General features: G+C 36.4%; 1 protein-coding gene across 2 annotated transcripts in view; it reads left to right on the forward strand.

Annotated features, from left to right (window-relative positions):
* Nucleotides 1–15,170, forward strand: part of LOC120525693 (CSC1-like protein 1) — a 148,901-nt gene that overhangs the window by 69,711 nt on the left and 64,020 nt on the right. For both annotated transcript variants that reach the window (XM_039748216.1, XM_039748217.1), the window contains 3 exons: nucleotides 6,402–6,453; nucleotides 11,681–11,789; nucleotides 13,179–13,249. In XM_039748216.1, coding sequence (XP_039604150.1) covers nucleotides 6,402–6,453; nucleotides 11,681–11,789; nucleotides 13,179–13,249 — 232 coding nt within the window. The remainder of the gene's footprint in view (nucleotides 1–6,401; nucleotides 6,454–11,680; nucleotides 11,790–13,178; nucleotides 13,250–15,170) is intronic.

The raw sequence follows: 15,170 nt of genomic DNA on the forward strand, positions 1-15,170 counted from the left end.
TATATATATAAATATAAATAAATAATAGAGAGAGAGACAACGGCTAAGTACTGCTTTTAAATTTTTATTAAGAAGAAAAGTAAACCTTTTTAAACTGAGGGAAAATATACCAATAATTATTTGTTAAGGATCTCTTTGTATACCACGTTGTCAGTTCAGCACTCCGGTTGTAATATGACCAAGCTGTGCGAGCTTACTCTTGAGCATACAACGTATAGTTGTCCAGGAGAAAAGCAATCTTGCCTCAAATCAATGGCAACCCTTTGTAGGTTCTGTCCCTGAAACTTATTAGTAGTTATCGCAAAGCAGAGCCTTAGTGGAAATTGGTGGCATTTGAATTGAAATCAATTGCGATTTCAAAATTGTGATCAGAGGGTATAATGGGGATGCGAGGAATGCAAACTTTCTCCCCTGAGCAACTGCCAGTAAAAATAGTTGCCTCAATTTGGTTCTTTTGCAGACATGTGACATGAAGTCTCGTGCCGTTACAAAGTCTCGGTGGCTGTAAGGTTTTCAGTAACATTCTTGGTGTCCCAACCCTCAAAATTAGATTATGCTCAGTAGTGCCTGGAGGATTCAGAGTGTGGAGAAACTCTAGAGACAGTGTGCGTATTAACTTGTGGATTTTTCTGTGAGTATTTGGTGGCAGCGTCACGAAGTTGCTTCCGCAAGACCGCATTAGCTGCAGAGCTCAGCTCAGAGCAAAATGAGGTGAATGGGAGGGGAGATGATGACGTGACTCCCCCACCTGCCTTAACTGTCAATCCCCACACAAACAGTCTCTAGGAATTTGCATAAGCACAGTACATCAACAGCAATTTTAACTTGGTTACAAAGTGATAAAAAGTCTCGTTTATACCCTGCGTCCTCTCATTAAACTTGTATCCTGCGAATATCGTATTTGTCGCGGGCATGACAAGCGGCAGCCTGTCTATGAACTTAATTTAAACTTTAGGTTTACATCGTGCTTTGTTTCCGAAGTAGCTGCACTCATGAATATGCTTGTATGCATCACTCGCTTCATATTCTTTTGCTACCTTCTCAATTGTGTAATGCGTTTTTTGAACAGGTTTGATTCATCGAAGTGATCACTCGTACTGCGTTCATTCAGTTCACGTGAGCCGCTCTCTTGTGTGATCTTGTGATGTCCACGGCTTTATTTAATGTTAGTTAAGACCCGGCACTTACAAGTTTCTTGTTACAGCAATTTTAACTCCGTTACAATTCTCATTTATTCTCATCAATTCTCTATAATTCTCATTTATACCTCATGTCTTCTCATTAAACTTGTATCTCGTGAATATCATATTCGTCATAGGCATGACAAACTGCAGTGGGAGCGTGTCTATAAACTTAATTTAAACTTACAATTTACACCGTGCTTTGTTTCTGCAGTAGCTGCACTTATGAATATGCTTGTACGCATCACTCACTTGATATTCTTTTGCGGCCTTCTCAATTGTGTAATGCGTTTTTTCTTCAGCGGTCTTTGGAGCTCTTCCTTGTTCTGTACGTACTGCGTTCACAGTCAGATTACGTGGGAGGCGTGACGATGAGGGACGCAACTCCACCTCACATGGTGACCGACCTGCAGGCTATGGCCGGTATATGTGCACATAAGTAGGTTTCAGTTATGACCGTTACACGTAGAATTTCGAAATGAAACCTGCCTAACTTTTGTAAGTAAGCTGTAAGGAATGTGCCTGCCAAATTTCAGCCTTCTACCTATACGGGAAGTTGGAGAATTAATGATGAGTCAGTGAGTGAGTGACTGACTGAGGGCTTTGCCTTTTATTAGTATAGATTAAAGCAGAACATCACAAACTTCATCTTTAAATTGTTTAATTTACTAGTTTCTCAAATACCATCATAACTAAAGTAGCACGTTAAATGCCTTGTTTTGTATATGTTCTTCTATGTGCTTTGTGTGTGAATCACTACGTGCTTCTTAAACGGGCTTTTTCTTCCTCCGACTGGGCACAGAATCCATTACATTCATGATATTAGAGCTCTCAGAATAATTAAAATACTGAGACCACACTTGAACAAAAGCACTGCTTTGACGCTGGTTGCCGCCAGTTTGCAAAACCGAGTGGAGAACTTGCGTACGCCAGGCATTTAGCTAGTGTGAAAATGTGCGGCTTTACGGCAAGTTTGGGTTTTATACATCACAATTTGAGTATGGAAATGGGCTTACGCAACATTTTTGTGCGTACGCACCACTTATACATGGGGCCCCTGGTGATTTAGTTGTTGAAAAAATTTCCCTCTTTTTGATGTTTGGCCAAAGTTTAAGATTTCCTGTTGTGACCAGTAGAGGGCGTTGCAGCACCCAAAACACAACCACACAAATACAAGTCCTGGGTTCAAACAAATGATTTATTGTGTAAAATACCTTCACAGGTCATTTATAATCACAAGCACAGACCCAATCTCTTCCTTCCTTCCTACCTACCTACCTACCTCCCTCTAGGTGAGTGTTGTCCAGCTCCTCTCCTGCCCTGACTTGCCTGTATTTAAGTGAAACTGCTTCCTTTAGGCAGGACCTGGAAGAACTTCCAGTATCAAGACTGTCAGTAGGAAGCACTTCTGGGTTAGGCAGAAGTCTCCTAAAGTAGGGACCATTAATTTTCATTGCTCCTTGACAGCACTCATGGACCCCAACAGGGCTGTTTCATGGGGTTTGTCTTCCCCTTTCCTTCCCTGTGCTGGCCTCCTGACTGGGTAAGGATCCTTGTTCATTTCTGGCCATGGTGCTAGTCCCTGCAGTCCCCTGCATGACATCCATTATGCTATGTAAAAAAAACAAAAATCAATCTTGTCAGTTTTAAATTAATTCATTCGTTCATAATTCATGTAAAAATAGTGTTTGTTGTGGTGTTTTCACATCCTTGTGCTCTCATGCATGAATCTACAATATTTCTGAAATAACTCACATGGACAAGGGTTGAAGCCTTTGCAAGTTAATTTGAGTTGTATTTTTTTTTTTTTTATTAAATATTTTCTCTTTTTAGGTTGGACACAATTTCTACTGTTTGATTTGAGCCAATCATGTAAAAAGCAGTGCATGCAGGCTACAGTTGTCATGAATTCTTTTTTAAATTGTTATTGATGTGCACAGCTTTTTTTTTTTTTTTTTGAAGACTTCTTTAATAAATGTTCAAATTTCCCTATTAAACATTGAACACTGATCACACCCTGCAATAAAAGCTTACATTAACCAACCACAATCAAAACAACCTATACTTGCTGAGGTCTACACAAAACATTACATTTTTAAATATTTATTAAATCTTTAATTGATATTTTGCCCTCTTTTAACTGATTGTGGTGCACATTGCTAGGTGTTGATTTAAATTCTGAATCTTCACTGATTTTAACTTAATATGTTTTATTTAATCCTTTTAGAATACCAAAAAAGAAAAACAGACCTATCATTTACTACCTTTGGAATATGAAACAACCTTATTAAGCCTAACAATCTTCTAAAAAGATTAGAATGTCAACCTGCTAAAAAAACATAATTTTGTAATATAAATATCATAGAGATTTTAAGATTATTAGTCATTTATGCAACTAATGTTAACTCCATGTGGAGAGATGCCCATGTGTTTAGGATGCATGCTTTTAAAACTATGTTGACAACAGTCCAAAATATGTGTTAAAAATGTTCCATGGAATAATTTAAAAGAAAACATTTATTTTGGTTGTGGAGAGACACCAGCAGTTTAGTAATCTGTTTGATATTATGAAAAGCGAATCAACAACAACATTTATTTATATAGCACATTTACATAAAACAATGTAGCTCAAAATTATTTAAAAGATGAAATAAAAAGGAAAATATATAAAACATAAATAAACAAGATTAGGCAATAATCTGCAGTATGCAACAAAGAAAAAGATAAAGTTGGATGGTCAGGGCGGCAGAATAAATAACTCCAGTTAGGCTGGAGAAAAAAACATAATCTGCAGGCGTTCTAAGGCCAAAAGACCACGCAGCCCCCACATGGCATTCTATGTAACATAGATGTTCATTATCAGTCTTCATGGTTTTCATACTTCACATGGAATAATTTGATGTTGATGGTCATGTGGACATCTGGGACACCTGCCATTCAAACCATAAACGCAGGGCTGGTACCTTTATCCAGTGGTGGCGGCGCAGATCACCACCATAGAAGAACTGGAAAAGAGAGCAGAGAATAGTCCCGATTAGTACGGAATTGTAGAACCCAGACAAAAATGATAATTCAGTGCCCATATAGACTAATAGGGATACAACTAAAATGTAGCTAAACAAAAGCCATTTTAAAATAATGTGTTATCAGTTTTTTAAATTATTCTACAGTATTAGCTTGGTGAAATTCTATTGGTAAAGTGTTCTAAATTTTAGGTGCATAACAGCAAAAGGCTGCCTCAACACTTTTCAGGTTGGCTCTTGAAATTATAAGCAGACTTTCTTTTGAAGATCTGAGGTTATGAATTTGATTGTAAGGGGACAGACATTCCAAAACATAGGACGTTGCAAGATTATTTAAGGCTTTGTATACCATTGGTAATATTTTTAAAGTAAATTCTAAATGACATGGGTAACCAATGTAATGGCGCTAAAACTGATTAAATGTGCTCAGATTTTCTTTTTCTAGTTAAGATTCTTGCTGCTGCATTCTGCACTAACTTTAACTGATTGACGTCTTTCTTAGGTAGTCCTGTAAGGAGTGCATTACAATAATTTGAAAACAAAAGCGTTAACTAATTTTTCAGAGTCCTGTAAAGCTATAAGAGGTCTAAAATTAGCTATATTCCTTAAGTGAAGAAATACATTCTTAGTAATCTGATTAATATGTGATTTAAAGTTTAGGTCAGAGTCAATAATTACTCCTAAATTCTTTAGCTCTGTTTTGACTTTTAAGACTTAAGTTACTGGCAAAAATGGATATAGTGAGGGTAAACTTGATGCCTTAAGATTTCTCTTTTCTCCTTATTTAGTTTGAGAAAGTTACTGTTCATCCAGACAGATGATCGGAGATACAAGTAAGACGCATGATCAGAGAGCCAAGAGCATCAGGGTCATCAGGTGCTACCGATAAATACAGCTGTGTGTCATGTGCATAGCTGTGGTAGCTGTGCTTTGAAATAATCTGACATTTTGGAAGCATGTAGATTGAAAAGAGCATTGGACCCAGAATATATCATGGGTCTCAGAGGTATAATCATCACAACTAACAAAGATTTTTTTGACTTGTTAAGTATAACTTAAAACAGTTTAAGACATTGCTGGAGAGGCCCACCCATTGATTAAGAACTAAGGTGATTTATAAGAATACTGTTATCTGTGGTGTCAAATGCTGCACTCCGGTCTATTAGAACAAGAACAGATACAAGACCTCTGTTCAAATTAACCCGCAAGTCATTTAATACTTTAACATAGCAGCTTCTGTACTGTGATTTGTGCTACAACCTGACTGAAACTTATCAAGAATAGAATGTTTATTCAAGTAAACATTTAGCTGTGTAATGACTGCTTTTTCTAGAATTTTACTTAAACAAGGAGGGTTAGATATTGGTGTAAAATTGTCAAGAACAGAGGAGTCAAGAACATTTTTTCTTCAATAGGAGTTTGACAACTGCTGACTTAAAACAATTATTGAAGACCCCCGTGTCTAATGAGGAGTTTACTATGTCAAGTATACTATCAATTAGCACATCAGAGACTTGAAAAAGCCTCCTGGTATTGGGTTATGGGTGCAGGTCTGTTTTTAATATGGCCTGACATGGTGGTGTTCTGCCACCTCCTCCAACTTCATCCTCTTTTTTTGTGTGTGTGCTTGTAGCTATCTTTTATGGGGGCAAATTGATTATATAGGTATAACTGCATATTTGTAATCTTGCCTGAAGAATGGGCCTGAGTTGCCGCGAAAGCTTGCTTATTGCAATCTTTCCAGTTAGCCAATAAAAGGTGTCATTTTGCTTAACTTCTTACTTGAAGTGTCAGGGAAAAAAATGAGATTTTTTTTTTTTTTCCAAGTATATTTTGAGAAAAATATTTCACGATATGTTAAAGCATTGTATTGTATCTACATAATTTTACATATCCTGCATAAGGAAGCATACATTGCTGGAAATAACACACACTTTTTCTTCAGTAGTTAAAGTAATCTAACAATCTGTACTATAAGGACGCTCTGCCAGTCATGTTTTTCAAACTTAATGGCCCTTAGTCAAACCTTACTGCCACTTTTTGGGTCTCTTTTTAATTAATGTTAAGTCGTAAAAAACCCTTCATGAAAATATAGTAGACTATGGCATTGACTGGTTATGACCTACCAGCCTTCTTTTCTGTCTTTTTAATAGCTAAATTTTTATAATGTTTAAATTGTATTAATTTCCTGTTTCAGAAAAGAGCCCCTTTAACTTTGGAAGAACAACAATTGGAAACTTAGCAAGTAGGTATGTATTTATTGAAAATGCACTGAAAAAAATTAAATAACCCCAGCATAAATCTTTGGTGATTATTGTGTTAAATAATAATCAATTGTTAATTTTTTAATGGTATTTTTTATTTTCTAGTCCTTTACCTTAAAAAGGAGTTTATACATATTTTCTGTTTCTGTATATTTTATATAAGTATAAACAAATATTTAGTTTCATGTATGAAATCTCTTAAAAGTTTTGGAACATAGTATTGCAAGTATAAAACTTGTTATGGTTGTGGTTGGTTCAGAATCTTAAAATGTTTTAGCAGAAATACCTGATTTATTTAGTTCAAGTTTCATTTCAGTTTACTTTTGTATAACACACTTTGCTGAGTGCTGACTCAGAGAGCTTACACTATTTTCCAGATTTAATGTAAATTTTCAAGTATATATCATGTACATAAACACACAAATAGGCCTTATGGTCACGATGGTCACACTACACTGCTAACTTGGAATGTGGATGATTTTCAGAACTCTAGAGGTCCTCCGCTCCTTCCCCTTTTCTCCTTTGTTGATTCTATTGACTTTTGTCAGTGATTTTTTTTTTTAACTTTTTTTTTTTTTTAAATGATTAATGCTAATATATATCTATTTAAGAATAAATTGTGCAGAAGAGTGTCTACTGTTAGTGTATTGTATTATTTTGTTGTGTATGTATTGCTATATGTTATTTTCGTACTAACCCCCAACCAATCTCCCCCTCCAACCCCCAGATATATAAGTTTGAAAATGTTACGCAGGAGATTAACATCATAACAAATGATATGTAAAAGTAACAAAATGTGCAATATAAATGTAAAGCATCATGCAATGAACATGTACAGTATTCTTATTTGGTACTGGGTTCTTTTTTTATGCTAAGAACAATTTTTAATATAGAGACTGAAAATTAGTCCTGGGAAAATATTTCAAAAAAGATCAACAAAATGAAACAAGAATGCTTATTTTTCTTTGTTTATATGTAGCTGAAATATTTGGTGTTGCCTGTATATATTTTAAATAATCAATATTTCTAGAAGGGCACGATGAGTTCTGATGGGCTTGCTTATATGATGCTATACAACTGTATGATCAACAAGCAACCTCAAAGTACAGTGGTGTGAAAAAGTATTTGCCCCCTTCCTGATTTCTTATTCTTTTGCATGTTTGTCACACAATGTTTCTGATCATCAAACACATTTAACCATTAGTCAAATATAACACAAGTAAACACAAAATGCAGTTTTAAATGATGGTTTTATTATTTAGGGAGAAAAAATCCAAACCTACATGGCCCTGTGTGAAAAAGTAATTGCCCCCTGAACCTAATAACTGGTTAGGCCACCCTTAGCAGCAATAACTGCAATCAAGCGTTTGTAATAACTTGCAATGAGTCTTTTACAGCTCTGGAGGATTTTTGGCCCACTCATCTTTGCAGAATTGTTGTAATTCAGCTTTATTTGAGGGTTTTCTAGCATGAACCGCCTTTTTAAGGTCATGCCATAGCATCTCAATTGGATTCAGGTCAGGACTTTGACTAGGCCACTCCAAAGTCTTCATTTTGTTTTTCTTCAGCCATTCAGAGGTGGATTTGCTGGTGTGTTTTGGGTCATTGTCCTGTTGCAGCACCCAAGATCGCTTCAGCTTGAGTTGACGAACAGATGGCCGGACATTCTCCTTCAGGATTTTTGGTAGACAGTAGAATTCATGGTTCCATCTATCACAGCAAGCCTTCCAGGTCCTGAAGCAGCAAAACAACCCCAGACCATCACACTACCACCACCATATTTTACTGTTGGTATGATGTTCTTTTTCTGAAATGCTGTGTTCCTTTTACGCCAGATGTAATGGGACATTTGCCTTCCAAAAGTTCAACTTTTGTCTCATCAGTCCACAAGGTATTTTCCCAAAAGTCTTGGCAATCATTGAGATGTTTCTTAGCAAAATTGAGACGAGCCCTAATGTTCTTTTGCTTAACAGTGGTTTGCGCTTGGAAATCTGCCATGCAGGCCGTTTTTGCCCAGTCTCTTTCTTATGGTGGAGTCGTGAACACTGACCTTAATCGAGGCAAGTGAGGCCTGCAGTTCTTTAGACGTTGTCCTGGGGTCTTTTGTGACCTCTCGGATGAGTCGTCTCTGCGCTCTTGGGGTAATTTTGGTCGGCCGGCCACTCCTGGGAAGGTTCACCACTGTTCCATGTTTTTGCCATTTGTGGATAATGGCTCTCACTGTGGTTCGCTGGAGTCCCAAAGCTTTAGAAATGGCTTTATAACCTTTACCAGACTGATAGATCTCAATTACTTCTGTTCTCATTTGTTCCTGAATTTCTTTGGATCTTGGCATGATGTCTAGCTTTTGAGGTGCTTTTGGTCTACTTCTCTGTGTCAGGCAGCTCCTATTTAAGTGATTTCTTGATTGAAACAGGTGTGGCAGTAATCAGGCCTGGGGGTGGCTACGGAAATCGAACTCAGGTGTGATACACCACAGTTAGGTTATTTTTAACAAGGGGCAATTACTTTTTCACACAGGGCCATGTAGGTTTGGATTTTTTCTCCCCAAATAATAAAGACCATCATTTAAAAACTGCATTTTGTGTTTACTTGTGTTATATTTGACTAATGGTTAAATGTGTTTGATGATTAGAAACATTTTGTGTGACAAACATGCAAAAGAATAAGAAATCAGGAAGGGGGCAAATAGTTTTTCACACCACTGTATATTATATTCTGTCTTGTAATGATTCAGTTTTGTTTATCTTCAAATTTTGTTTTTTTCTTTTTTGAAATAGTCATAAAAATGAACTTGGTATCTATTGTAGTTTAAAAGCTATCGCTGCCACAGACAGATTGTGGCTTTTAATTTTTTTTAAGGAAAGGTGTGACGAATTTCATATAAGCACTATATTCAATACTTATTTGTGACTACCAATGAAGACATGGCCATACAACTAACTTGGGCCAAGATCTAATCACTATCAGTGTTGTATTCAAGTGATTCCTCAAGTGTGATAGTATAACCATATCTCCAGCAAAGAACAAAAACTATTTCTGCATTTTCAATGCAACATCTTACTTTGCATTAATTATTAGTTTCGACACTGGTTTTCTAACATTTAACTCCTGTGACTAAAAATATTGAGCCATTTATTCTCGTCTTCCTGTCTATATATCTGTTTATCCGCACGTCTGTCCATCCATCATTCTGCATGGAACAAGCCCACATCAAATTTGGAAAAACTCCCATTGCAAAAGAATTGGGTATGTTTTTCAAATCATTTCTCTTAAAACAAAAATTCAGTGCGACATGTATTAATGATTTAGTTTTTCAAATTTAGTTTGAGAAAGTTTTATTGTTTTGTTTGTTTTTTTACATTTCCGATTAAACAAATTATTAAACACAAGCAGAATCACTGAGCAAAGTCACCATTACATCAGCTACTTGCTTGGAAAATTATATTCCATAAATGTGAACTACATTTGTCCACAGACCCTACACAATTGCAAATAGTACATCAGTTGATGAAATTTGTACTTAACGCGACTTGGAATCCAGAGTCTAGGAAGGCTATTTAAGACACCACCAACTTATTTTGTTTGGTTTTAATAATGGTGTAAAATGCTTTATGAAAACAAGTATAATGTATTCTACTAATACAAGTAATTACATTATATTATCATTATTTAATAAAACTCATTGTTAAAATATGTAATAAAAATGTCATATCTTCTTTAAATTATTAAACATTAAATTAAATATGAAGCAGATTTTTACTTCTGCCTCAGATATTCTATTTAACTTTTGAGAAAAACATTGAAAAAAGTATAATTTTAATTTGCTATTTCTTGTTCAATTTCATTCTTTTTTCTATATGTATCTATTAGGCAATTGATATTTTTAAAAACATTTTTGCTGTGTGCCTAGCTTTTATTTGTGACAGGGTGGGTTAGCTTCATGCTCTCACTCTACTTTGGAAGCCTCCTGAACCATAAAAAGTGACAAAATACTTTTAATTAAATTCCACAAACAAATAGTGTTAAAATTAAAGTGCAGTGCTTCAAACATTCAATAAAGAAATAATCCATAAAAAAGAAAGTGCAATTGAGGAAGTTAAAGTCCAATAAATAATCCTTTAAAATGAAGCTTAAAAACATACACAGGTATTTATCCTTTAAAGTCAAGTCCCCAGTGCACTCCTTGAAAACAGAAGTCTCCTCTGCTAACCCCTAATGAGACCTTGCAACAGAGGAGAATCCTAACCTACAATCGCAGTCAAGCTGCTGTACTCTGTTCGGGTGCCTACGGTTCCATTGCTCCCAATAGGATGCCCTATCCAAACCTCGTCTCACCAAGATTTGGGTCCCTGCAGGTGTGTGTGGCCCCAGCAGGGCATCACAGCAAGCCCGCTCTTTCTGGACTTAAGCAAAAGCGAGCCACATGTTACTCCCCACCACCAAAACGGTCAGTGGGAGTGACTCTCTTGAGCCCAAGGCGTCGAGCGCATGCTCTCCCAAGTGGTCTCCTCCCATCTGTCTGCCCTCTGTCTCACTCGCTCTCTCTTGCCTGATTCTTTCTGTCTTTTAACCACCTTCTTTCTCTTTTCAACTTTTCTCTCATCTGTATCTTTTCTTTTTCTTGTCTTTCTTTCTTCTCCCTTTGCTGTGATGGATCATTCCTTGTATCCTTTCATGTGCACAGTGCCTCGATCATGAACCGTGGAAATCCAATAGAACAATCAAGACCGACCACACCCTTGTGTACAGGCGTGCTCCGTGACAGTCACCCCACCAACATTCTGCAGCTGCACAAGCATGCACATCCATGGAAATCAAGCCAGCTATTTAATTATTTATTTAAAACAGATCCCATGGTGCTTAGCTGCAGACCAAATATTCCATACCATTGCAAAATTTTTTTTTTCCCTTACCTAAAAACATTTCTTTAATACAATGTTTTTTATTTTATTTTTATGTAAAGTAATCCCACTAGTCTTGAATATTGTTCTTCTTCATCCATGTAGGCCAGTTTCATTTGCTGTTCAGTATAAATCCCTTTTATTTACCATCATTTCAAAATAAACATTTGTGATAGTAAATCTTAATGCATTCATAAATTTATTTAGAGGATCTTTACAGTGTATCCTAGTACTTTATATCCCACCTGTTGTACATCATTCTTGTTTTTTATTTATTTATGTGTCAATTTTTTTTTTTTCTTTTACAGGAATAATCTTCTGTGGCTTCACACCGTGTTTGCAGTATTGTATCTTATTGCAACTTTTCTAGCACTGAATCGGCACAAATCACAAATGGATCATAAAGAAATGCACCAAGTACGTACTTTAACAACATACACTCAATAGTTTTAATAATTGGAGAAATTTAAATGGAGTTTTTCTCAAACTTTATTGTCTCAGGACCATGTTCTACCTTTTTAGGATCAATGGTGTCCATAGAAAGCAAATTTAAGGATGGGGGATGTCCTCTTGGTGAACTGGTTCTGAATAGAAAAGGGAAAGAATATCACATAACATGGTGTTGACTGTTTCAGCAGATGGGTGTTCTTCGGTCGTGAAGGCCACTTGTGACCAACCAACAGCAACCTGTAACCTGAAGGTGGTTCATGACCCAGTGGTTGATGAACACTGCTCAAGTTCACAGGGAAATGGGTATACATTAACAGGATGCAACACCTTTAAAACACTATGCTTTATAATGAAGGCACATTAGTGGGGTACTATTCAGACCAAAATTATAAATAGACAAATATTCAGATAAATTAGTAAATGATGTTAAAAGAAATAATCTTTAAATATATAAAATTAAATACATTTTAAATGTATTTATTATTTAAATTTTTAAAAATGTATTAATTTTGTTAACACACATGCATTTTACAATCCATTTATACTTTGTATTTTATATTTTGTTTTTGCAAAATAACACCCCTTTTCAACGTTTTTTGTTAAATTTCAGTTTTTGCACACAAATGTAGATTATAATATTTTCACTTTTAAGTGTCATTTTGAACCATTGGTTCATTTCATGTTTTAAACCGAAAAAGCTGGTGGTGCCATTTATTACCAAAGGGCATTATTTCCATTCTTGTGCTTATTCCATTTTGAGGTTGTGGGGGCCAGAGCCTATGCCAGCAAAACTGGGCGAAAGGCAGAAGCCAACCCTCAATAGACTGTCATCCATAACAAGGGGCAGTTTCCACCAAATCCACTTTCATGCAGTTTAGAATCCCCAATTAACTTAACACATTTTTGCTTAAGATCTGAGGGGGCAAACTGGGGTAACTAGAGAAAAAATATTATAAACGGAGTGAGAGCATAAGAACTCCAAAGAGACTGTGACTAAACATGGAATTCAGACTTGAAATATTGATTCATAATGCACAAGTGGGATAAAGTGCCCCATTTTAATTAATTCCACAAAGATCATGACCTCTTAGGGTCTCTCTCCTAAGTTGGATTCTTTATTATCTTCTTTATCCTGTTTTGGCTTGTGTTATATCAGAACCTCAATATTTGTTCTGGCCCTGGTTTACAATATGACTCTAATCAGTGTACTTGGCTTGTTTGTTCCTTAAGGATATAAATCTTGCTCTATGAAGGTCTATCTCATTTTAACCTGTATATCATATTATTTGTTTTATATGCAGTTAATTGTGTTTCCTTTCCAACTACTCATCTTATTATTGCTATCTTTTTTTGTAGAAGTCTTATACCTTATTTATAACATCAGTGCCAAAGCAAACAAATAAGGACATGATTTTCAGACATATAAGGTAATATCTGTGATTAAGAATATCTTTAATGCATTGCAGTGTTTTAACAGGAAGCCACCATTATTTCAACTTTGTCTGCTTTAAAAAACAGTATTACATTTTTAGAGTTTATTTTTCATTTTGCAGAAATTCAGAAATACCTGATAAATAAAAAATCAAAACAATTTTATGTGGTTTCTACCCATTTAAGAGATTAAGACATCCTTTTTTTAAACCATATTGGTCAAAATGGAAAGGTCCGTTTTTTCTAAGAGTAAGTAAAGTGAACATTAAAGTTTTGTGTTGAGAACTAAGGCAAATTTCACAATTCATTAGATATAATTTTTGAAGATTTATGTTACAGTGAACACTGCCCAAAACTTTCTATACTTGTGGCACAGCTGTTTGGTACAACATTCAGTGTGTATGTATACATCTATACTAATAAAAGGCAAAGCACTCACTCACTCACTCATCACCAATTCTCCAACTTCCTGTGTAGGTAGAAGGCTGACCCCATCTTCACGAAATTTGTAGGTGGCTTCCCTGCGCTAACCAAAACCGATGTATGCATTTATTTCGTGGTATGACACCACTGTCGGCCGCCATATTGAACTTTCCAACGTCACTAATTCTCCAACTTCCCATGTAGGTAGAAGGCTGAAATTTGGCAGGCTCATTCCTTACAGCTTACTTACAAAAGTTAAGCAGGTTTCATTTCGAAATTCTATGCGTAACGGGCGTAATGGTCGACAACGTCCGCCTTGTTGAACTTTATTTATGGCCCCATCTTCACGAAATTTGGTAGGCAGCTTCCCTGCGCTAACCAAAACCAACTTACGTGCTTATTTCGGTGGTATGATGCCACTGTCGGCCGCCATATTGAACTTTTCAACAGTCTTTGTTACTTATGGGCCCATCTGCAAGAAATTTGGTACGTGGTTCCCAACTCTAACTGAATCCTCCTTACGTACATATGTACGTCCATAGCCTGCAGCTCGGTCACCGTGAGGCGGCGCTGGTCCCCATCCCAACGCCTCCCACGTTGTTGGCTACCTGCCTATATAAGGCTGACTGTCGCTCCAGTCTCTACATTCCCTTCCTTGCTACGCCACGGGGTTCACATCTCCCTGCGGATAACTACAGCCTTTTAATTTAATCCACGGCTTTTTCGCTGTTTTATTGTTCATTTATTACGATTATAGTTATTGTGTAGGTATTTTGGACTTACTTTACATTGTTTAGGTACCCATTTCCTTTATCATTCCAACCGTACACACATTAACATGTCTATCGAGGTGATCACAATTGATTAAAGAACTGTCACTTACTGAGTAGTTTCCATGCTCGGAGATGACACCTACCTTTTTCATTCTCTTTGTTACATATTGCACGGCCATATCAGGCTCACTCTTGATATCCGGAGGAACATTGTGTCTTATGTATTGAATGACTGGGACAGGTTCAAGGTGTGGACTGATGATGGTACAGGAGATAATTATACTACTCAGGAGCGCTCCTGTGTAGTATAATTAAGTCCTTCACCTATGGTTCTGCATGTGAGTTGATGGCTGTCACTGAATTGTTCGGTTGTTGCTTTCAAGTGTACCGAAACGGCCAAATGTTTTACACCTTTCGACAACCGCCAGTGCCACTTAAACATCTCTGATTCACAGGTGATGATTTCAATAGTGGACACTTTGATGTTTATGAATGTTTAAACCCTCAAAAGCTGAATGTGAAGTTATCGATGAAACCGGTTGTGTGCTTACAACGCTTGACAGATGTCGAATGTCTCTTCAACACAAGTCCTACAAATACTTTTGTAATTGAAACAAACCATGAAACTCAAACCGATTATGACAGCAGCAATCCAAGCTGTGAGATTTGAGACAAGATTACTTTTCACATGGCCAACTGTACGTTGCATGCTTAAGAGTAA

Source organism: Polypterus senegalus, chromosome 3 (genome assembly GCF_016835505.1).
Source record: "Polypterus senegalus isolate Bchr_013 chromosome 3, ASM1683550v1, whole genome shotgun sequence".
Lineage (NCBI taxonomy): Eukaryota > Metazoa > Chordata > Cladistia > Polypteriformes > Polypteridae > Polypterus > Polypterus senegalus.